The 20120-nt window shown below is 34.4% G+C and overlaps 1 protein-coding gene across 4 annotated transcripts in view; it reads right to left on the bottom strand.

The window, feature by feature from the left end:
• The window catches only part of LOC138713718 (ATP-binding cassette subfamily G member 4), a 405479-nt gene that overhangs the window by 84246 nt on the left and 301113 nt on the right, over positions 1 to 20120 (bottom strand). For all 4 annotated transcript variants that reach the window (XR_011335970.1, XM_069846026.1, XM_069846028.1 and 1 more), the window contains 2 exons: positions 5388 to 5582; positions 2735 to 2907 (listed from right to left, as the gene is read on the bottom strand). Coding sequence is in view for 3 of the 4 variants with exons in the window: in XM_069846026.1 (XP_069702127.1) it covers positions 2735 to 2907; positions 5388 to 5582 (368 nt within the window). In the remaining variant the exon portion in view is untranslated. The remainder of the gene's footprint in view (positions 1 to 2734; positions 2908 to 5387; positions 5583 to 20120) is intronic.

The raw sequence follows: 20120 nt of genomic DNA, 5'->3' as shown, positions 1-20120 counted from the left end.
AAACAAGAATTTAATACCGATGTGACATTTGTTTACGGCTATGACTTCTATGCATAACCTAGTACTGACATACTGTTTTCTTATTATATCTTTAAGTGCATAAATATTTTATCCCTGTCATCACCACCATTATGTTTGGAATGTTGAAGTGTAACAACTTGTAATGGGAACTTACTATAGAAGGATTGTATCAAATCTACTGTGAAGTTTGTAAAAAATTGTAACATTCTAAGCACGGTTTACTTACATTTAAAAATAATTACAAGTGCTGTTTACTTACATTTATAAATGATTACGTTGTTAGGTAGAAAATAGCATTATCTGTGTCCTGAATTTAATCCTATATAAAATTAGAATAATTGTATCGTGTTCCAATATCAGTCAACCATGTAGAGTTCACTTAACTCTTTCCCACTATATCATTTAAGTTCCCTTGCCTCCACCATAATTTTGATTTCGATTAGGACCTACATCATATGGTATTGAAAATGTATTGTTTATTGTTACAATTTTACATTTATGCTTTTGACTGTTATGATGTAAATTTCAATGGTAAAAAGGAATGTTAAAATTTAAATACTTTTATTTTAATACAGTAAATGTATGCGTGAAAATGCAATTTGCCTACGGAATAGCGATATATCGATAATCGTTCGATATATCGATATATTTTCTGCAATATATATCGATTATCGAAGTTAGGTTTACAATATATTGCAATAACAATATATCGGTATTTAAATTATTTCCTTTATCACTACTCATCGTACGGTACATTTTACGCTGTAATAAAAAATACTAGTTTGTTAACCTTGTGTCAATTGAATCGCGCGAAACCGCTCTAACAAATACCTTCCTCTTGCCTCAGTTCATAAGAAATTAAAAAAGCAAAAGCTCCTCTACTCGTAGGCTATATAGTAACAACATTTATTTTTATGGTGTGAAATTGTAATCAAAATCTTAATTTAGTGGACTCACAGTGTTAGTCTGCTATAGGCCTATTTCAGTTGATCAGTAGGCTATTCAGTACTAGAGTAGGTATTTCGACGATTGGTCGATTTTACGCTTAATTCAAAGCTATTATACTGTGTGATTCCCTCGCTAGAGACCCCAAACTCTTATCTGTAAAACTGCCATTTACTTGAAGTTTGTCTTGAAATTTTGTATGCACATACATTCAACAATGTAAAACATGATCTAACCCCTCGCAATAGGTTTGGACTCTTCCAGTGACCTTAATTTATTTCTGTTCCGCTACACTGCATCTCGGTAGTGTTGGCTCGAATGTCTAGGGCAGGGATGCAAAACTCACAGAGAGAGGGTTGGAAGCATGGGGAAAGCATTGGTTCCCTTTCTACAGTCCACCGGCGTTGAATGACTTCTCCGCGACTCGTCTACAACTATGCGGAGGATTACAACAAACTCGTGCTTACAGAAAAAATGACGAAAGTATTTCTTATCTTAATAATTACAACAATAAACTGTTCACAAATGAGACAACGTGCTTTGTGATTATTTTGAATACAGAAGTATTCATTTTCCCCATTGTTCTTTAAACTAGTACTCTCCGACCGATATTGCTTCGAATTCCACTTCTAGAAAGTGAATACAAATCTTCTGTACTTGTCATGTGGATGACGCGTGGCCTTGAGGAAAGGGATGAATGACGTAATCTGGTTTGTGACATATACTACAGTTGGAGCACAGTTCTGCATCGCTGGTCTAGGGATTAACAATGTACATAATCGAAGAGCGTGTGTACCTCATTCGTAAATACTGGCAAACGGGTTGATTTAAAGTACGTCAAAGAGCATTTCAGATTAAACCATAAACAAAACCGCACATGTTTTTCATGGCCCGTCAGTTGCAATCCTTGAACATACGACGTAAGCGCGTAGTTTTGATTTATTTTGCAGTTTTTTGACACATGAAATATGGAAGAATAGTTTTTTTGGAAAAGTTTTCGTAATGATTTTGATGATGACGCCAGTAATCGCTCCTTTACATTCTGTATTGTCTCTTCAGACAGTTTCTGGCCCCCTAAATGATGTATGACAAGGCTACCCGTTGCCTCTAACTTTCATACCAATTTTCAGGACACAACACTTTGAAGGTACAGATCTCACATCAAATTTAATCTGAAATGTCTTTTAACATAAAAATAGATAGATAGATAGATAGATAGATAGATAGATAGATAGATAGATAGATAGATAGATAGATAGATAGATAGATAGATAGATAGATAGATAGATAGATAGATAGATAGATAGATAGATAGATAGATAGGTAGGTAGGTAGGTAGGTAGGTAGGTAGGTAGGTAGGTAGATAGGTAGATAGATAGATAGATAGATAGATAGATAGATAGATAGATAGATAGATAGATTGATTGATTGATTGATTGATTGATTGATTGATAGATAGATAGATGTGCTTTAAATGAACCCACGGCTGTCCCTGATAAGCGATCACCAGACCTATCTTCCCCTTCACCCCTGTATTTGAAGTCATAGCTCAACCCTCCGTTTAGTTTACGTTCCAATGTTTGTATTACGATGCAAGCAACTCTAAAGCCTGATTCACAGTACGACGTTTGGATTTTTACAAATAACTTTCAAACTAATGATAATTGCACCCATGTTCATATGATATTTATGCTCAAAATGGCCTGTAGAATTGATTTCTAGAGCGTTGGTTATTATTCGTGAATCACCCTGTATATATTGTGCTTACCCTGCTGCGAAAGGTTTGCAGCATCATTCTCCTGAACAAGGCGTAGAACTGGAACCAGCCCGATGTTGGATAGTTGAGATCTTTTACTTGACTCATTCTTCTGTATGTCACTGAGCCGTGAATGTCATTAGAACTTCCTTCACTTGAAGTATCACCTCCCTTAATTACGTTTGCTGTTGACGGAAAAAGCATATTATTTATTTACATTTCAAAGTTGTACTTTTTCTCTTGAATTCAAGAACATTTGAGAACCAGTTCCAAATCTTCATGCAAATATAAAATAAACATTTCGGAAGGAACCCTTTATCACAACTTTTCTACTCTTCTTAAGGAACTGGAAAATGTTCGGATAATTTCTGTCAAAAAATTGGCACCTCTTCGAACATTGTCAATTGTTTTTAATGTTATTTAATGATAACGGTCTGGATGGAATTTGTGCTAGCGAATGAATCTGAAGATTCATCATGGCTCTGACATTATTAACTTGACCGATGTAACATACTTCGTTGCAATTCGCCACATATACAAAATTTCACATTCAAATATTGTATTTTGTGTATTTCTCTACATTTTGTATTACACATTTTTAAAACTGTGGTCTTAGAAAAAAATCTTTTCGCACAGATACTTTATAAGTTCCAGAAAGGAGACAGTGCGCGTGATCAGAGGCGTGTTCTTAAAGTAAGTTCCGTTTTCAATTATAGCCGTCGCATCGCTGCAATCGTTATTTTGCGCATGCGTGTTTCCTTCTTCAGTCCTCAGGCAAGCTGTGCGTGCAGTTTCAGAGCTTCAGTCCGTGCGTGTGGTTAGTTGTGATCAGTTGAAATGTTTAAAGTGATCGAGCACCCCGCCGACTGTGAGATGCGGTCTGTTATCCGTTTCTTGAATGCGAGAAACATCAAACCAGCTAACATTCATCGTCAACTTTGTGAGGTGTATGATAATGATGCCATTAGTGATGGAATGGTCAGGAGATGGTCACACAGCTCATGACACCCAAAATCTCATCTCGAAATTTGGCTGGGAACAAATTGACCACCCCCCTACAGCCCAGATTTGGCTCCGAGTGACTTTCATACCTTCCTGCACCTCAAAAAGTTCCTCGGTGGTCAACGTTTTGATGGCGACGATGAAGTGAAAACAGCAGTGCGGGAGTGGTTCGCATCGCAGACGGGCGAATTCTACAATGAGAGGATAGAAAGACTCGATAAATGTCTCAATAATGGTGGAAATTATGTTGAGAAGTAATTGAAGTGTGGGGAATACAATGCAACAAAAATGGTTTGTAAATATCTTCCCGTTTACTTACTACACCCTTTTGGAACTTACTTTAAGAATACGCCTCGTACAACGAAACAAAACTAATTTTATTACCTCAACTAGTCCTTCTCTTGTGCCCCAGGTCGCATGCCCTCTGATCATGCGCACTACCTCCTTTCTGGATCTTTGAGAGGCCTCGTGCATAACATTCGGCGGGTCTTTGAAATTTAATTGCATTATTGTTTTCAATTTCTTATGTCGCCGCTCCAATCACTCGCCTCAATTTCAATGTTGCAACCAATAAGCTGCTTCCATTATTAAATGACACCTACTTGTCTAATCCACGTGGACTAAAACCGAGGTTGCAATGTCTTGTGCTGAGGACGAACATTAAGGTATGTGATTAAAAATTATTAAAGAATTATTATTAAGAGTTAATAATGTCAACGTACTCGTATATGAAATAATAATAATACTAATAATAATAATAATAGTAATAACAATAATAATAATAATAATAATAATAATAATAGCTATTTAACAATATAACAAACCAGTGCTTATTCTTATCGAGGAAGTAGACGTGACAACGTGACGCTTAGAGTGAAACCTACAGAGCAACAATCGGTCGGCAAAATTATGTTTTAAAAGCACACCGCACGTTATTGTATGATGCCGACATGTTAAGCATGAGGCCGCGGCGATAATACCAGGCTGTAGATCACTAGGTTTAGACTGTATTTCATATTTAAGTATACAAATATAGGGTGCCATTTGAAATTTCGAAGTGGGGGTGGCTGGGGTGGGTGTGAAAACTTCTTCTGCTTCTTCTTCTTCTTCTTCCCTTTGAGTATTAGGCCATATGACCTGTTACGATCTCACAGTTGAATTTTCAATCCAGCGCTTTTTTGGACGACCGAGAGATCTCTTCCCGTTTGGACGATAGTGGAGCACGACTTTTGGGATTCTAGGGGTAAAACTAGGCCTAATACGCAATTAATCCTGGTTTCAGATTTACCCTCTATATTTAAATTGACGTGTTTTTTGTTTAAATTGAATTTAATGTAAATAATTAGTTATTTAGACTAGGGAGTTTTGAAATGGAAGCTCTGTATACCTTTCCACTATAAAAAGGCTAATTCATAAGAGAGAGAAAGAAACAAACAATGAATAATAATAATAATAATAATAATAATAATAATAATAATAATAATAATAATAATAATCGTATGTAATTGACCTGAATTGCAGTTCTATTATTTATTTATACTCATATAAACAAGTAAAGTGAAACTTGTAATTATCTTATCTCTAACTTCATATTTCTGATGGCTGCATAGAATAGTGTGCAGACTCTAGCGACGACAAATTCAAGCAAGACCAAAATACAAACCTGTAACTCTGTCATCTGTTGTTTCGAAATGTATAACTTGTCTGTCTGCCTTTTCTATTGCTGCTTCATTACTATTTTCAAGTGATTGTGTTGTTACTGGCCGGAAATGTGATGGAGTCCAGGATAGGTTTCCGTTGGAAATAGCTTCAGATAATCTAAGGATGTTCTGCTCCTCTCCGTCTGTCACTTCAATAACTAGAACAAAGGAAAGAATCACTCTTAACCAGGGTTTAAGATAGAAAATAAATAATTGTCGTAAAAATGCACAAATAGAAAATTATATTTGTGAAAATTGCGAAATGCTTGTGCAATATTATAAATAATTGTGCAGAAAGATAAAATTAATAAAGTATGCAGATACAAAAGTTATGTAATTTGTTTCTTGGAGTTTTATTACTTTCAATCTTCCTTTTATATTGCTTGTATTATTTTATTTGTATTTCTATTTGTTTGTTTTGTAATTATATTTCTTTATTCTGTATATTTGAATTTAAATAAATAAATAAATAAATAAATAAATAAATAAATAAATAAATCCTTCTTATCACACTCTAGATATACTTATGTAAGGAAATCATTAGACGTAAGTATGTTTAGCATAAATTACTGCTGAATTTACATCACATTAAAATAAATTGAAATTTTTTACTAGTAGGCCCTTCAAGATTTATTGTTAGCAGAGTGCTTTTTTTTTTTTACTGAAAGGCGGTTTTTAATTCTAGTTTTTACAAGATTCATGCAACTAAATCCTCGCTCACAATTTACAGTATGCGATGGAATTACAGTATATAAATCGTTCCCCAAACCTAAATCCCCTAGACTTTTGGTTGTGGTAAATTTCAAAGATTGCGTGATTTCTTACGCCGAACGGCAGAGGAATGCATTGCCATGAATGGACGTCACATTGAACAAGTGTTCAATCTCAGAAACTATGTGTTGTAGGACCCATTTTTATTAGACATTATTTTCTTGTTTTGATACATACTAGCACCTCCTAAAATATTGGATACTTCTTTTAACACCCTGTATAAAGATTAATTTGGGAAATCTAAGGTTGTTATATAATTCTGTTAATACGTTATTTCTTAGATTTTGTTTTAGTTTTACGGTGATGGTAGATTAAATTTTAACATAATGGAAAACAAAAGAGAAACAGTCATCTGTGTTTTCCAACTTCGAGTCCTACTTAATTACTAGACGTAAACATGAAATAGAAGTATGATGAAAGAGTAATGGAACGGAGAAAAATTCTCTCCGGCGCCGGGATTTGAACCCGCGTTTTCAGCTCTACGTGCTGATGCTTTATCCACTAAGCCACACCGGATACCACCCCGGCGTCGGACAGAATTGTCTCTGATTAAGTTCCAACTCTTGGGTTCCCTCTAGTGGCCGCCTTCTGCACTACGTCATAGAGGTCTATGAACATAGGACCGAAGTCCACACATGTGCTGAGGTGCACTCGTTATGAGTGACTAGTTGGCCGGGATCCGACGGAATAAGCGCCGTCTTAAATCACGAAGTGATTTACGCGTATCATATATGTTATTTTAATGTACCGAAGTACATATGATATTTCCATGCAGATATTCTGCGTCATCATACGATGAAAGAGTAATGGAACGGAGAAAAATTCTCTCCGGCGCCGTCATAGAGGTGTGGCTTAGTGGATAAAGCATCAGCACGTAGAGCTGAAAACCCGGGTTCAAATCCCGGCGCCGGAGAGAATTTTTCTCCGTTCCATTACTCTTTCATCGTATGATGACGCAGAATATCTGCATGGAAATATCATATGTACTTCGGTACATTGTAATAATATATATGAAATAGAAGGCAAAACCAAATAATGATGGAATATTGACAAAGAGAAAAAATGATGCATAGACCATACGGGGATTAATAGGAATGCGTGTACAATACATGATTCCAATTACATTAGGAAACTGTGCAATATTGTACAATTCACCTATAACCTCTCTTCGATCCTCCTGTGACGAAGAAAAGAGATCCATCCGGAGCCAAACAATAACATGACATTGGTTACATAGTGAATGATTCGTGCTGCAGTTGTTCTACGCATCTGTGCAGTGCACCCTATTAAAATATTAGGTACTAATTTTATAGAATCGTAATATTGCCAGTAGCTGACTGATAAGAAAAACAAGATTATTACCGTTTGTGGATATTCCTCATCTATTGCTGAAGAAGTGACATGGTACTGTCCAAATTTCACGAGAGCATCCCTGCACAGGGACAACGATGCTGGATGGGGAGGAGGGGGGTTACAAGTACAAAGTACAGTTCAAGCGGGTAGTAATAGTAGGTTTATTTTGCCTGGCAGAGTTAAGGCCATGAGGCCTTCTCTTCCACTCAACCAGGTTTCAATAATACACATGAAATACAAAATTAGATTACAAAAGAAGATACCTTAGAAATTACATAAAATACAGTAGAAAATTACAAATAGTCAAGATCGGTTACACAATATAAAATTACAAATAGTCAAGATCGGTTACATAATATATAAAATAAAGTAGAAAATTACACATAATCAAAATCAGTTACATAACATAAGGGGAAAAAACTCTCTCTCTCTCCCCCTCCCCATCCCCTCCCCCTCTCCCTCTCTCTCTCTGACAGAAAATTCCCTTCTTCCCAGAATTCACAGAAATAGTAACTGGCCATGGAAAGCTGAGGGCATACCTTCACAGATTTAGACTTTCAAACAACCCAATATGTCCATGTGAAGAAGAAGAAGAAGAAGAAGAAGAAGAAGAAGAAGAAGAACAAACTGCAGATCACGTCGTATTCCAATGCAAAAGATTATATAAAGAAAGAAAGGAAATGAGTAAAAGAATAAGAAACATTGGCGGAGATTGGCCTACGACTCATGACAAGCTAGTTAGCAAGTATTTGCAAATATTCGTCCGTTTCATCAGCTCGATAAACTTCAATGATCTACAATATTATGCCAATTAATCATGACAGATTGCAATTAAAATATTATATTATACGATATCATAGTATGTATGAAGATTATAGCTAAACACGTGTATATTATAATACGTTAGATACTGTAAACTGATGAATTGAAATTACAAAGCATGCAGTATTACTATGTAATGGGGCATGCAGTTAATAATATAAAAAAAACACACACACACTTTATAAGACCAAAAATGCTCGAGATAAATTCGACGATTAATTCACTTGAGATATATTATACAGTTAATATACTAATAGGAGAATACATGTGGGTTACAAGACATAAAGTGTTGATTAGCAAAGTCGTACTAAATGGGATACAAATACAAATAGATAATAAAAAAAAAAGAAAAGAAAAAAAAAGAAGAAGAGAGAGGAGAAAAAAAAATAACAACTTGGTCATTTAAGACTATTTAGAAACTTCCACAAAAGTCTAGTTCTGTTCAATAAAAACATTTCTAAGTAGAGTGTACTTAAAAGATTTTAGACTCCGACTGCTCCTGATTTCCTGTGACAAGGAATTCCAGGAACGGGCATATAAGATATATCAGTAGGAAACAGATGCTCTGTTATAATGCAGGGGCGGACCAGGACAATTGTTGTTTACATAAAACGAGCAGCAAATACAAACTTTCAATCTCATTAATAGAACATAATGGTAAATTTCCATTTTATTTCACAATATTGTTCTATTTTTTAATTGTACGTCTAAAAAAGAAAAAAATAATGTTTTACTGCACAAAATCACACGAACTTTTTTTTTTCTAATGCAAGGTTTTAATCTTTCCCGCTTCCGTAAAGCAATATCATTTTAAAAGAAATTTCTGGTTATGTGAATTTCGAAACGGGTAAGAGACTCCCAGTTTCTAATAATCGTTGAGAAACTGCTACAAAAGTTCGCCGATTAGGTAACCTTCTTTGCTGAAAACGTTGACGGTACATCCTTCTTGCCGAACTTGAATTACGACGACTTTCTCCATAAATTAATAATATATGATATTCCTGAACTGTAAATGGCATTGTAAGTTTTTATCGAATACCTGTACTGAACTGCCATCCGCTCGGCAGGAGATCTATGGACAGAGAGCTTGAACTCAGCTGAACTGTACGTTCATGCAGCTCCATGAATCCTGCTGAACGTTGTCACGTCTTTCACGCCAGAATATTAACAAATTTAAGCATGCATTATTATTTAATTTCACGAAAATGTAATAGACCACACAAATATTTATTTAAACTAATTGTAACTCTTTGCTAGATATACCTACTGATGTAACTTTTTCGTAATTTTACTAACGATATAGGGTAGATGAGGGTAATTGTAAACAGGGAGTAATTGTAACAAATGCTGTGAAAAATACAAAACTGTCAATATAACAATTTTAATTCGGGGGAATATTTAAATTAACATGTTGGCTAACCTACAAAGCAGTTTGGCGCCAAATAGGAGTAACTGCTTAGTTGTGAACGAATGTTTTGTAAGAGTCTACAAAAAAAGTTGAGAAAGAATTTTGCTTCACCTCCATTTTTGGCATTGTAAGTAAACGTACAGTGCTATTTTTTAAGAATATGTTGCTTTTATGAGTAATGTATAGTAGTTAACATTTATTGCAATGGTTTTGAGATCTCCCATAACCTCAGTTCATTAAATTATGACGTGTTTACATTTGCCCCATAGTTTTAATTGCTTGGGGGTAATTGTAAACATGTTTTACTAAGCAAATCAAGATTTCAGGTATAACTCCCTGCAAAGTTGATTTGAATAATTTCGAGGGAAAAATTGTTCCGGAGCCGGGTATCGAACCCGGGACCTTTGGTTTAACGTACCAACGCTCAACCACTGAGCTACCCGGGAACTCTAACCGACACCGATCCAATTTTTTTCCCTCTATATCCACAGACCTCAAAGTGGGCTGACAACCGTCAAGCAACCAACTTCGAGTGCACACTAACTCCGTGAACAATTTTTCCCTCGAAATTATTCAAATCAACTTTGCAGGGAGTTATACCTGAAATCTTGATTTGCATAATACACGTCACTGTTCGTTAACAGAAAACCACAATTTAAGTTACACGGAGTTAGTGTGCACTCGAAGTTGGTTGCTTGACGGTTGTCAGCCCACTTTGAGGTCTGTGGATATAGAGGGAAAAAAATTGGATCGGTGTCGGTTAGAGTTCCCGGGTAGCTCAGTGGTTGAGCGTTGGTACGTTAAACCAAAGGTCCCGGGTTCGATACCCGGCTCCGGAACAATTTTTCCCTCGAAATTATTCATGTTTTACTAAGGTTACATTTCGTACTTTTCAGTAATCAAAGAGACTCCCATCCAACTACACTGTAGAGGATTTAGAGAGGGTTGTCACAGATATGAAAAATAGTAACTAGAGTTATCGTGAAGCTCAGAAGAGGTACTGAGTTCCTATATCGTCATATATCATAGGTTAAAGGGACGAAATGTACCAGTGACCAAAATTGGAGTTGGAAGGAATACAGCTCTTTCTTCTGAAACAGAACAAAAAATGTTCAGTGTCTGATAGCCCGTGGGGTAAATGTAAACAGGTGGGGTAAATATAAATGAGCAATTAAAAGATGAAAAAAGTCAACCTTATTATTTTAAATCCATTTTCAGGGAAAAGAAAGATCTAAAAATAACACAATGTTTCTTTGTCATACTTACTGTTGCTGAGGGTTGTGTAATGTTGAAATATATATGAAATCAATGAAAAGTGTTTACAATTACCCTGGTCTACCCTAAGCAATGTAACGCAAATAAAATAAGGAAAGAAATATTTTTTTTTTTCTGGGAAAAGAAGTTTTGACCCTATGTTATATGGACATTTTTTGATCCTGTAGACCAGACGTCTCAATAGGGCCTCCTTGGAGCACTTCTTCCCCTCTATTTTTTAATGTAAAAGTGGAACAAGATGCGGGAGCAGTTCGTGTATCTCCGTATGACGTCATTGACAGCGACGTTTGAATAAACATCTGCAACCGCTACGATGGTGTGTCCATCTCCGAGGAAAGAATGTCCTTATTACCGCAAATGTATGAACAAATAAAAGCGTTTATAGGGAAAGTGAAATTGTGAGAGTCGCAAGTTTCAGTGGGTAACTTTTACCACTTTATTAATCTAAAATTGTTACCTAATTTGAATCCAGACCAGTGTAACAAATATAATGAAGTACTGAAGGACTTGAGAAAAGAATTTGAGACCAAATTTAAAACTGTTTGTGAATTTCTAAGATGTTTTGGTTATTTTTAATCACTGAAAACATCACGAACTATACTATTTAACTGTTATTGTAATTAATGTATTAATATTGACGTATCATAAAATACGTACTTTAACAGCCAACAAGTTTAATTGTAATTTTATTATTATTTAATTGAATTTTATTTCATTTAATCTAGTATACACTTCAAAAAAAGAGAGATAGCAAAAACCATTTACTAGAAATGAAGTATTGTTGTTGTTTTGTCAATTGTCCGAAGACAGGTCTGAACCTCATAAGTTATACCAACAAGGCACCACTTATGTGGCAACTAGGCCAGAAGATAATGGAGTAAGGTGGCAGGTTCCTTGTGCTTAAATAATTACGTAACATGTATGATTCTTCATGCTACAGATGTCTTATTTTTACTCATTGATATATATATATATATATATATATATATATATATATATCATTAGACAATAAATTTATTATCATCATTATTATTACTATTACCATTATTATTATTACTGCAAACTGCTTAAGAAATTTTATTCCTACCGAAAATAAACGTCTATTGTGACAGTACAACTCAAAAGTGCAGCTTTGTGGCATTTCTCCCGCGACAGTTACAACTTAGCTCGCTCATGCTTGTAACATGAATCAGCGATCGGCTATCTTCGGGTACTGTACTATCTCTTCTGCTGACCACGCTATCTACACTTGCTCTCTGTAACAACTTTCATGCGTTGGCTTTGAGACACCTGTTGTAGACCGTTTTCGACGACTTTGAAAAGGACGACACTTATACCCTTTTCACCCTGTAGAAACGTAGACAAATGTGTAAAGTCATAATTTATGTAAAAATCCAAAAATTGAAATTTTCTGCCATTTTGGCAAAAATTCAATCCTAGTGTCGCTTTAACCGATGTATTTGTAGTAACTGATGCTGATGCACCTGGTAATCAATGTAATTTCACACATACTAAATCAACTGACCGTTGAAGGAAAAAATCTGATAATAAAAGCAAATTTAACAACATTTTGTCAGCGACAGGACAGAAGCAAAATGAATTCCAAGTTTTGTAATTCATCTCATAACCATTACCAACAGAAGTAGGGAGCGCTGCGGAAGTCAATAAATCTCTCAAAGTGGAAATAAGATTAAGTAAGGGCGAATCCAATAAACTCGCAGAACTAAGAACGGATCCAGTCACAAGGAGTCGTGACTGCGGGGATACACGCACAGATAAGCCTACAAGGGAAGTCACGAGTTTGGCGTTACTTTCAGTTCATTTGGACTCGCAAACTCAACCGTGTATAATAACCAGTGCAGTTGTTACTGCGTTCTTTGATCTATTGCTACAATCGCTTCTCATGTTACAGATTTACTATCTCCAATTAAATAGTGCTGTATCTACCTTTAGGCCTATTTTTAATTGCAAAAATTGTTAACTAGAATTTTAGATTTGTCCTTTAAATGTACAGACATTTTATCCTAACGAATGTAACATTTTAAAATTCCTTTTCAGAACGGAAAGTTACATTTGTTCAGATAGAATTTCTGCACATTTAAAGAACAAAACTAAAATTCTTTCAATCATTTATTATTACAATTAGAGCGCGTATGTTTAGGCATTTACTAGCCGTACCCGTGCGCTCCGCTGCACCCGTTAGAAATAAATATAAAGTAATTACATAATTAAAATAGGACATTTGGTCCAGGGAACATTCGTGTTTGATAGAAGGATAAATCGTTTAATATGTTACGTAATTTAAATTGTATTTAAAATATTAAAATGCGATCATTTTGATCCAGAGACCACTCATTTGGTGCAATGACAATTCCTTTAACATGTTTCTTAATTGTTATTACCAATTATTTTTGGAAAAGCGAAAATTAACAAAAAAATTTGGCTACAGATTTATTATTATGTTTATATTATATTATGTAAAAAGTGTGTTGATAACGGATGCACTCGAATTAGAAAGTTTTTAATTTGTTGTGGGAGCTCTTGAATCTCAGGAGGAACAGCTTTTACAACAGCGCAACATAATCTGCTTGGCTCATTACCCAATTTTTTTGCATTGCATTTATTGCATATATATTTTATGTATTTTAACACGATTCAATTGAGCATAGTTAAAATTTGAATTATACAATAATGGATTGCTAAGCTAACGTACTATTACTGCATACGAAATCAATGCACTCTCGTTATTCGTTAATTCTCTGAGATAAAAATGAATATATTCATAAACATTATTTTAAGAAATACAGGAAATGAATATACAGAATAACCTATCAAGTTTTCTGTGCATAAGAAGCTATTTTAATCTTACCTGTCCTCGATTTACTAAGAAGTTACTGTAATAACATTATAGCATTATGTCCATCCAGAGAAACTACGCTTTCCAATGATGAAATAATAATTAATTATACAAATCGGTTAATTTATCTTCCGATATTACTTCATACTCGTACAAACACAGAAACATTGTCTGTAGGCTATGTCTCATAGCTTTCGATTGTTGTGTCCAAGGCCCCTTATAGACGAAGTCTTTTGTTTTTTATTTCAATACACCGCCTTAGATGGCAGTTATTTTAACTTTAAAACTCATTTATCTGATTAAATATCAGTCCTATCAAACTTTTTCAAAGAATAAAACTTATCAGAAATCATTTTTAAAAAAACTTTTGTTATGTAACATATTTCACAAAAATCAATAATAAGCGAGATATTTCGATTTATTTAATTCAGACCCCCTTATAACGCCCTTTTTAAATAATGTATTTTGAATGCCATATAGCCTAAAATCTAAGTTACAACGAACCTAATTTATATTCCAATTTTCATCGAAATCGGTTCAGCCATTATCGCCTGAAAAGGTAACAAACAGACAGACAGACATACAGACAGACATACAAACAAAAATTTCAAAAAAGAGTTTTTCGGTTTCAGGGTGGTTAATTATATATTGTTAGGACCAATTATTTTTGGAAAATCGAAAATTACCAGAAAAATTTCGGCTACAGATTTATTATTAGTATAGATAACAGATAAAATAGGCAGGCAAAAAAGGCAATAAAAACGTAAAAAAAGGCAATAAAAACGTAAAAAAGGCACAATAATCTTTGAAAAAGGCATAATATATTTAAGCAGTAAATTTAAATTATATCAACATAACTCACATATTTACTTCATAGGTGACACATGTTGAATTATAAAATACTTTTTTTTTTCGTGATTAACTGTCTTTTCACAAACCTTACATAACAAAACTGTTACATCGGTTGAAAACACATGGGCACCAAATTCACTAACGTAAGCATGAAGTTTACTTTCCAATGGTTTCCTGAATTTAGGCATTCTAGCTAGCCAGTCATAAACCTTCTGTCACCCGACAATAACTGACTTTTCCTCACTCAAATTTCTTTCTCCTACAATAATAAACACGTGTAGCACAAAATTGTAGTAAGATTTGAAAATTCTACGTGACAACTTCTATGAGAACGAGCTTAATATTTAAAATTATAAAGCTGATTGTTGGTATCGTGAAGACATGACAATATTATATTTGTAACTGTGGATTGTCGATCATTATTCATATTACACCGATAGTATTAAAGCACGATTATTAGCAGATTAAGCACCGAAATAAATTAATTTTATTTACTATTGTTAGCAAAGTTAGTCATTGATTCAAATATTTAAATTCCATACACATTACATTACAATTAATTATAAAATTGCAAATAAACAAGAAATTTTGCTTTAAAATGACAAAAAGGCATTTATTAGTAAGAAACACCTTAAAAAGGCAAAATAGGCAAAATAATAATTGGCCCTTTCACTTTGATTTACTCCAAATCACATTTATATCTAATGATTTACTTCCACCCAGTAAAAAAGGCATTTTGCCAAACATTCGGGCTCTAATCATAATACGCTGCTCTTTTAAAGTGACTGAGCATAGGGATTATAGTCGCGACGCTGTTATTCCCGGCGTGACTCCTCCTCTTTGCTTACGTCTTAGGAAGTAAAGGCGCTATAAAGTCTAGGTAGGTAGTATCGTTCGCCATTTTTGTTCTTTCGTTGCCGAGCTAACATACGAGGAATCTATTTGCCACACCGTTAAACATTATCATGTCGTAGTTCCTATGATAATAAATCAAACGCACTGTAATTCAGCAAATAATTGAGCGGCAAGTAACGTCTTCGTGTGCTTTCTGCGAACGCCAACGAAAGAGCCAAAGTGGCGGGAGATTATATTAAATATTTATCGAGTCTTAAGAAATGAATAACGTCTTCATCAGCGAATCACAAGACGCACACGTTTAAATGTAGCCGACCTGCAACGCGATTGGCTGCCGGAAATTAGAGCGACGGGACTTTTTCAAAACACGCTATGAAATGTTTCATATAAAACAATTTTTATCTCGAAAAAGAAGCAAAAATGAGCAAAATTGTATTAAACTTTTTGGTTCGAATATGTCAAAAGAATAACACACACAAGATCGCATCCTCATTCAGAAAACAGAAATACAACATAGCATACAAAACAGAAAATACACCACAAAGACACACACAAACAACACAAACAAATAAATACAATCAAACAGGAGTATACAAACTCTCATGCAATAGTTGCGACAGTTTCTACATTGGACAGACAGGCAGATCATTCCAAACTCGATACAAAGAACACATTAAAGCAATAACCAGAGGACACAATACATCTACATATGCCGAACACGTAACTAATGCTAACCACACATACTATAACATTAATACAGGCGTGGAAATCCTACACATACAACCCAAAAACCAAAAACTCAACACACTAGAACAATATGAAATATACAGACACACTAAAACACACCCTGATCAAATTCTCAACACACAGATCAATTTCAGAACACACACACTATTTGACACCACATTTCAACACTTTTCAACAATCGAACGCACCCATACAACAGGCAGCGAAGTTCGAGATGACGCCGAGATCTAGTAGGCTTTGAGGATGGTGTGAAGAAGCACCGGAACAGTTGCAAGCCGCACATGCTTACACAATTAACACGAGTAAGATCGCCATTTAATCAATTATTAATAATCCTCTGAAATTAATGATGTTTCATTCTGTATAGGCTAATTATTTTGTCTATGTTTATAAAAAATAATTCGGTTTTATGATATTTGTCTTGTTTAAGTTTGTAATGTTAATTAGACTTGGTATTGTGGACGTGACGGCTATTTGAATGTGCCTAAGTTGTTATACATCCTCGTAGAGACCTCCTGACTCATATTACATGAGTTCAGATTCAATTTGGTTGAAGATATATGACTAAAATCTCGTTGTAAATTCATGATCTGATTTTGTATGACACGACTGCAGCTCCACAGAAGTCGCGGACAGAGGCGGGTGAGTAATGTAAACTGGGGCTTGTATTGATGTGCGAAACGGTCACGTACAATTACCCATGTCCGTATCTGTTGGATCAAAGCTATGCGTGGCATTGTACGATCGCAGCCATGCAGGTTCGACGTGCGAGATGGGGCAGTCTAAATCACGGGGTCATCCAACTGTTGCAGAGATAGAAGCGAAATGTTGTCATATTCAATCGTTGTTGTTTTTGTAAACAGTGATATACGCGGCAGATAACTTGAAGTGATAGTCAATAGTGCAAGTGAAAAAAAAAGTTCAACAAGTCACGGGTAAAATTTATGATGTATAGGGTTTCTGATACATTCTCGATCGCTGTGTTCTAGATTTTTGTTACAATACACAGACATAGAATATGATTCTTACTCGTTATACCGAAACTTCCCAGTCTAAATAAATATTTATTTCAATTAAATTTAATTTAAACAAAAACACGTCAATTTAGATATTGAGAGAGATGTTTAAAACCAGTGTTAGTTGTATTTTAGGTTTCTTCCTCTCACCTCTCGAACTCCTTCCAAATTTTAAATGGTAACCCTGTATTATGGTATTTAAATTTGAAAGAGAATTAAATCGTTTATACAGCTCATTCATTTGTTCTCGCATATTTTGTTTTCTGTCGTCGCCTGGCAACCTATATTGTTGTTATAGTCAGTTGATTGTAGGATGAGAGAGAGAAATAAATCGTCCGGCCTTAATTAAGGATAACCACGAGGATCCGGAAATTAATATCAAATAAAAATATAATTAATCAAATATGAGTATTGTTATAAAAATAAAATGTAATAATTAAGCACCACTGATTATCAATTATAAAATAAAATCTTAGAAGATGACTTTAAAATTATACTTGTAAATAAAAGATTTTATTTAAAATTAGCATATCTTTAATTAAGACCTTCTGAGTGGTATAATGAAACTTATAATCTGCAGAGAATCTTTAAGTGTTTTCGAGATGATTGTTTTTTAATTTCAAAAGATGATATTGATAATTAAAAAAAAAATTATATGTAAATTTTGGTAAAGAACTCCGAGCACCAAAAAATAAACCTGTCACTGACCAATTGAAGAGAGGGATGTTATACTTGGCACTAAGGTAGGGAATACAAGGTTCATAAATGGCCCTCTTTTCATGATCAACCTGATCAGCTTGGTTTAGATCTCTCTCCATGCGTATAGTTGGATCTATAATAATAGCCTTTTGTTGTTGCCTGTTTATTGCTATTATATCCGCTCTTCTGTGAGAGTCGTTTTCAGAAATGCAGTGGACCTCTTCATGAGCTTCCCAACTCTTGTTCCGAAGAAGACAGGCGATAGCTCCACGGATTCTATGATGCCTGTTGTTACGTAATAACTCTCCTTTCCGACAAAAGCCCAACACGTGTCCAAGAGTTTCTGTCTCGTTGCAGCCAGGTTGACGGCAACGGGTCGTGCTGAAAGCTCTACCAGGAACGGAGCGGTTTCTCCAAGTATTGTTTGAACACTTAACGACTGTTAAACCTTCAACAGTTTGTTAAATACAGTTTTTTCATATCTTCAACACTAGTTTGGCTTCACAGATTGTTAACTGTTTGTTAACTTTAAATGTAGGATTTCAGGCAGTTAACTCATTTAACAAACAGTTAAGCATGGCGGATGACATAAGAGTTGTCCAGACTAAATTTATGAAAATAATATATTATGTCTCTCTTTAAGGAATGTTTAGAGAAAAATTGATTATAACACAGCATTTAAAAGATATTTTGAAATATTAATATACGGAAGATAATCTTTATAAGTCAATTGATTATTATACTGAGGTTTATTTCAGTGCTCAGCTATTATCCATTTAATATTTAGAAAATGTGCGATCTCAAAGTGATGAGAAATTGAAGTCAGATTTGAATATTCTACAAACAGAAATAGGACACTCTCTCCAATTCACCAGCTACTATTAACTGTAGATTCTATGCTACTGGCTCTTATCAACTATAGACGATGTCAATAGTCCTTGAAAATACGCAGTGAGTAAGTAATAAAATGTTTCAGCAACAATTGCTTCTTTAAAACGAAATTATATACATGGACCTGGCGTTGTTAGCAGAAGAGGAATTGATACTAAAGGATATGCTACTGGAGCTAAATGACAGCTGTGAACAGTATGGGATGAAGATAAATGAGGCGTTTAGTTGTAAACTCAGATACATCAATAGAATATAATTTTTCAGTGTGAAGGAAAAACTTTGCAAGAAACCAAGGATTTGCAACCAATACTAGTTTTCAGCATACAAATCCATGTGAAGTATCTGGTTTTGGAGCATAATAGTGTTATAGTAGTTGTAGAATCATATCAAGATATCTATACTAATAATAAATCTGTAGCCAAAATTTTTCTGGTAATTTTCGATTTTCCAAAAATAATTGGTCCTAACATATATAATTAACCACCCTGAAACTGAAAATCGCATTTTTGAAATTTTTGTTTGTATGTCTGTATGTTTGTTACCTTTTCACGCGATAATGGCTGAACCGATTTATATGAAAATTGGAATATGTACTAAGTTCGCTGTAACTTAGATTTTAGGCTATATGGCATTCAAAATACTTTATTTAAAAGGGGGGTTATAAGGGGGCCTTAATTAAATAAATCGAAATATCTCGCTTATTATTGATTTTTGTGAAAAATGTTACATAACAAAAGTTTCTTTAAAAATGATTTCCGATAAGTTTTATTCTTTACAAAATTTTGATAGGACTGATATTTAATGAGATAAATTAGTTTTAAAATTAAAATAACGCCATCTAAGACGGTGCAATGAATTAAGAATAAATGACTTCGTCTATAAGGGGCCTTGGACAACAACAATCGAAACAGGGGCATTGGACATCAACAATCGAAAGCTATTAAACATAGCCTACAGAGAATGTTTCTGTGTTTGTATGAAGTAATATCGGAAGCTAAATTAACCGATTTGTATAATTAATTATTATTTCACCATTGGAAAGTGTAGTTTCTCTAGATGGACATAATGCTATAATGTTATTACAGTAATGTCTGAGTGAATCGACGAAGGTAATATTAAAATAGCTTCTTATGCACAGAAAACTTGATAG

The sequence above is a fragment of the Periplaneta americana genome, chromosome 14 (assembly GCF_040183065.1).
Source record: "Periplaneta americana isolate PAMFEO1 chromosome 14, P.americana_PAMFEO1_priV1, whole genome shotgun sequence".
Lineage (NCBI taxonomy): Eukaryota > Metazoa > Arthropoda > Insecta > Blattodea > Blattidae > Periplaneta > Periplaneta americana.
The sequence above is the reverse complement of the archived record's forward strand: the minus strand, read 5'-3'. Positions and strand labels throughout refer to the sequence as shown.